At 34.9% G+C, this 6,000-nt stretch overlaps 1 protein-coding gene across 2 annotated transcripts in view; it reads left to right on the plus strand.

The window, feature by feature from the left end:
• plxna2 (plexin A2) overlaps positions 1 to 1,694 on the plus strand; it is a 269,674-nt gene extending 267,980 nt beyond the window's left edge. For both annotated transcript variants that reach the window (XM_051096153.1, XM_051096152.1), the window contains exon 32: positions 1,459 to 1,694. In XM_051096153.1, the coding sequence (XP_050952110.1) occupies positions 1,459 to 1,554 (96 nt within the window). In that variant the 3' untranslated portion in view covers positions 1,555 to 1,694. The remainder of the gene's footprint in view (positions 1 to 1,458) is intronic.
• The last annotated feature ends 4,306 nt before the right edge of the window (positions 1,695 to 6,000 follow it).

Below are 6,000 nucleotides of genomic sequence, written 5' to 3' on the forward strand. Positions count from 1 at the left end.
CACATGGAACGTAATTCTGATTTGCTTTACAAATTCAATCTTTAGGACTGTCACTTTGCAAGTGTTAATAGTCGGTCTGTTTGTTCAGACAGCCTAAAGATCATGTTCTATGAAGATACTTTGTAAATTTCCAACCATTAAATATATATAAAAACTTAATTTTTGATTAGTAATATGCATTGCTAAGAACTTAATTTGGACAACTTTAAAGACGATTTTCTCAGTATTTCGATTTGTATATGTATAAATCAATTTAGAAAAAATGACCCTTATGACTGATTTTGTGGTCCAGGGTCACATATTCTAAAATTAATATATAAACATCCTTATATCAAAGCGTCCTTAAGATCAATCCTTTAAATAAAATAAATTTTAAGACAGATTTTATAATTGTGTGTTGTTGTTTTTTTTGTAATTTTACTGTTTGAATAAGATAGACTTCTGTTCAAAAGTTTGAGATCAGTAAGATTTTTAATATTTTTTAAAGATGTTTCTTATGCTCATCAAGGCTGCATTTATTTAAACAAAAATACAGAAAAAGACGTAATCTTGTAAATTATTATTACAATTTAAAATAATTGTTTTCTATTTTAATATGGTGTAAAATTATTTATTCATGTGATAAAAAGCTGAATTTTCGTCATTCCTTATAGTTTTATGCATTCGAAAATCCTTCTGATTTATTAACAACAATCTGATTTATTATCAATGTTGGAAACAGTTTAATATTTTTTGGAACCTGTGATACTTTTTTCAGGATTCTTTGATGAACAAAAAGTTAAAAAGAACAGCATTTATTCAAAATATAAATATTTTCTAACAGTCTTTAGCATCACTTTTTATTCATTTAACAATCTTTATCTTAAAATGTAATCTTTGCTAGAAAAAAGATTAATTTCTTTAAAAAAAAGAAAGAAAAAAGTTACTGACCCCAAACATTTGAACGGTAGTGTATAATATCACAAAAGTTTTTTCTTTTTTAAATAAATTATATTCTTTTTTTACTTTTTATTCATCAAAGAATCCTGTAAAAAAAAAAATCACAGTTTGCAAAAAAAATATTAAGCAGCAAAAACAACAACAACAAAAAATGTAATCAGCATATTAGAATGATTTCTGAAGGATCACGTGATACTGAATACTGGAGTAATGATGCTGAAAATGTAGCTTTGTTCACAGGAATAAATTATGTTTTAAAGTATATTAAAATAGTACACCATTATTTTAAATTGCAATAATATTTTAGAATAAATAGAGTCTTTTCATTAAATGCTGCATTCAGTTTTGTAGCCCTGCTCCCCTTTTTGTCCTGGGATCGCATTAAATCCTTTATAAAAATTTTAGCTTTTCCACCTTTTATTATAACACATTCTTAAAAGCATGCAAAATCTGACCCCTTACCTGAGATCTGTCATAACACCACAGAATGATTAACACCTACCTGTTGTTCATTTCCAGATCACTGCTGCCCTGGAACAAGACGAGACGGCGAAGAAACAACGACTGGCCTACAAAATAGAGCAGCTCATCGCCGCCATGTCACTGGAGAGCTGAGACAAAAACAAACCTGGAACGAAGGACGAAAGACCTCCAATCAGTCAAACCATCATCCAAAGCCTCTCCACACAAAAAGAGAGAAACACTAGCTAGAGACTCGACACCAACAATAGCTTGTGCTTTTTTTTTTTCAACAATTTTGTGAAGAGGTCACCTTTAAGACCAACGGACAACTATTGGATGAAAGCAAGTCACAAGGCTTTTATCTCAAGGACGGGAAACTACAGTTCTGTTTTTAGTTGGAAAAAAACTGGGATGAGCAGCTTCCTAAAACATTTTGTTGGGTTTTTCTTTCTTTTTTGTTCATCTGGTTCGATGTGCCTAGCACAGATTCACGTGATGGACGCAGGACACCGATACTTCCTCAAAAACGTGCTTGCTGAAATCATTTCAAAAGGATTCGAGAGAAAGAAACGGACATCTACTGCCTCGCCATTACTGTCCAGTCGATGGCTTTTACTTCCAAATTTTATTTTTATACACATGAGTGCTTTCGTTTCGAGTCGGCTAGTATAATTCCTCATCGTTGGTGTGGCGAAAGCTCAAGTCTTGTTCTTTCCTTGGAAAGCAGCGGCTGCTACCAACACGTGTGCATGTCGACACGCTAGTACAAACTTAGACTTCCGAGTCCAACTGGCCTGAGAGACCATAAAGCATCGACGTTGTCTGGAAAGGGGGCCAAAGTTCAACCAGCATGTCCTGAACTCTCTTCAACTGACTGGAAATCAGTATCAAACTGGATGAACTCCGCTCTATGGTCTCTCTATGTGCATATGTCCCGTTTTCTACATGTAAGCGTATGTGAATGTACAAACGTTACTCTATTTTGTCTTCGCATTTTTGTTGCTTTTCTAAAACAGGAGTCAGTTGAGCTGATCTCCAAGGCACGACGTCCTACAGAACTGAAAAAAAACCCCTCTCCATAATAGCGCTGCTGAGATTTAGATACGCGAGCGGCAACGAGTAGCACCTTCGGCTTAAATCACGCGTGGAGAAACCCCACCTTCCCTTTCAAACGAATGGACTCGCTTGAGATCATCTTACCAGAGAGTATTAATTATTATGTATGGTCCAATGTGTGTGTAGTCTGCATGCATTATACAGTACCTCATATAAAAAGAAAAATAATGTCTCCTTTCCCATTTACTCCTATGTTTAAGTGCCAAGAGGTCACGGAGGAATGCCGATGATGTAATATACCAAGTCACTTCCTTTCTGTACACACCGGTCGGGATTAAGTGCCAAAAGATCACTAACGTACGCACTTGTCGGTTGATGCTTTATTAAGGGAACGGACCCTGTATACTGTAAAAAAAAGTTTTGCTTTTACCACTCGCAAATTCAGGTACGAATTCAGCTTGAAACGGTATTTGTAAATATAAAGTATTTGTAAAATACTTTAGGTGTCTGGGAACTGTTTTTTTTATTCTTTTATTCCCCCGCCTGACATGAAGTATGTCAACAGAACGCATGAACAAAAGACAACATAGCTTTCATTTATAATGCATGATGGCAGGTAGAGCTGTTTTTGAAGATCATCCGAACTAAAATAGACAAGGTCGTTTAGGTCAGAGTCATCTTAGGTTCACATAGGTATGAGGGAGTGTGTTAACGGTAAAAATGCAGTACGAAATCGACCGAAACGGCTCAAATGGCGTTTGTTGTGTACCCCAACCCCCAACCCCGTGGCCTTAGAACATCAGGTCGGTTGTTTCCAGTTCATTTAATCAACGACGTGTCATTTTCCCTCCCTGTCTTTGTTAGCTGTGTTTGAGAGCGATCGGATAAAGAGAGCCAACGTGATGACGGTGGAAGAGGCATGGCCTCGCTCAGACGGGTGCTGGGTGGTGTCTGCTGGAGTGTTTGAGAAGCATAGGAATGAGATGGAGAGAGAGACAGACCCCTTTAGCTTCAGATTCCTCCTGCTGCTTTGAAGCTCGCCTTTGATCTCGACTAGTCGTGTGCACAGTGTGATCAGGAGATAAAAAAAAAATACACATCAAAAATAGGATCCAGGGCAGGAGATTACAAATGAAGAGCTGCATGAAAGACAATGAATTAATGTGGTAAAGGAATAGTTCACCCAGAAGATTCTGTCGGCGTTTAGTCGTCCTCAGCCCAAAAGCTTTCTTCCATGAAACAAAAAAGGTGAAATTTTGGAAGATATTTTGATTGATCTTTGACTTGCGATTGCAGTAAGTGGCGAGCGATGCTTTCACGCTTCACAAAAGGATGGAAAATGGCATCTGTGCTATGAGTCTTCTAAAGTTCAAGTCCAACTTGTGAATGAATCATTCAGACTGGTTTTGGGAACTGAATCAAAAAATTCATTGAAAAGAGCTAAATAAAAATAATGATTAAACGCTATTACAAGGGGAAAAACTAGTAGAGGTAGCAAGATTTAAGGTAAATAATGTCAGTTTTATGAACTTTTTATGCCACTTTTGTAATGGAATTATCACTGCAAAAAGTTTTTTTACTCAGTACTTTTGTTTTCCTGCAAAAATATATACACACTACCAGTCAAAAGCCTGAATTTATTTGATCCAAAATACAGCAGAAGCAGTAATATTGTGAACTATTTTTACTATTTAAAATAGCTCCTTTCTATTTAAATATATTTTAAAATGTAATTTATTCCTGTGATCAAAGCTAAATTTTCAGCATCATTACTCCAATCACATGATCCTTCAGAAATCATTGAAAATATGATGATGTGCAAGAAACATTTATTATTATTATTATTATTAGCAAAATTTAAAACAGTACATTTGAGTACATTTTTTTAATGCATTTGTAACATTATACACTAAAACATTTAAAATCTTGGAGGAAATTATAGAAATTAATACTTTGATTTAGCAAGGATGCTTTAAATTGATCAAAAGTGATGATAAAGACAGTTATAATATTACAAAAGATTTCTATTTCAGGTAAATGATATTCTTCTGAACTTTCTGTTCATTAAAGAAACCTGAAAAAATTCTACTCAGCTGTTTTCAACATAGTAAATGTTTTATTTGATTTCTGAAGGATCATGTGACTGGAGTAATGATGCTAAAATTCAGCTTTAAAATCAGGAATAAATTACATTTTAAAATCTATTCAAAGAGAAAACAGTTACTTTAATGTAATTGTTTTTGCTGTACTTTGGATCAAATAAATGCAGGTTTGGTGAGCAGAAGAGGCTTCTTTAAAAAAAAAAAAAAACACTGTTCAAAAACTTTTGACAGGTAGTGCATGTCTTAGTATTATATATAAAATATCTACTGAAAGTGTAAAAATCTTTATTTTAAACAGAAAAACATTCATTTGTTTTACTTCATTGGCATTTTAAGCAAAAACTCAATTTTTAATACATTTCTCAGAAAACAAGACTTCTTATCTTACAACATTTCGCTTGTCAAGTAAATGTATATTGATTTAAGAATGTTTAGGTGTTCACCTTCTCCTGTTGTGTTCAGTGGAAGAAAGTCAGTCATTACATTACGACAGATTTTCTATTTTGGGATGAACTATTACTTGCATTATGGACGACCTATAGTAGTTCCACTCTTCCTGAACAACCACACATTCCTCTAACAAACACACACACTGTATAATCAACATATGTGAATTTACAAGCCATGTCGCATGACATTAGGGTACATGAAAAAGCTTCCTACTTTTTCGGTTTTATCCACAGTCTTCCCCATTTTCCGTTCGTCAGAGCTCATCCCGGCTCTGTGAGGGCAAGAGACCTTCCGTTGACCCTGCTGCACTTGCAGCTCAGTTTTAATGTGAACCTTGTTTGCTGCCACATTAGTCGAGGAGACTAAAAAAAAAAAAATAGTGAACAAAATGTATTCCGGCCCTAACGTTTTTGTTCGAAATGATGTGGCACAGGAAATTGCACTTTGTTGAGAGAGATTTCAGTAGCTCAACGGTTATTAATGTTTATTAGAAGACATTTGATCCCTGGGAAAAAAAGAGAAAAGTTAATTATAATTTTTATTGCGCTATTCTGCAGAGCAGAATAAAATTTGACAGCACTGGGCAGCTTTCTGAAATATCAGCAGTCATCTGTGGCGGTCACAACTGCTGCTAATTTTATATATTTGGCACGAATCGACAGTCTCTGAATCAGTTTTGTGCACTTTTATTGTTTTTAGCTCATGTTTTGCTCTGTGATGGAATAGCATGCTACGAACAAGTGAAATGTTCATATTCTCTTCATATTGCTGATCGTAGGAAACAAAAACGAGAGCGAGAAAGCATTTTGTAGTCGGTTTGATCACCTCAGAGGTGAATATCCTTCCATTTTCAATCACGCGAAATTATAAACGAATCTCTCTTTGTAGACACTGGAGTTCTGTAACATAGTACATAGAAATAATAATGACCTCGACGATGATGATGATGATGATGATGATAATAATAACACTTATGGTTGTCTGTTCTTGT

Source organism: Labeo rohita, chromosome 23 (genome assembly GCF_022985175.1).
Source record: "Labeo rohita strain BAU-BD-2019 chromosome 23, IGBB_LRoh.1.0, whole genome shotgun sequence".
Taxonomy (NCBI): Eukaryota; Metazoa; Chordata; class Actinopteri; order Cypriniformes; family Cyprinidae; genus Labeo; species Labeo rohita.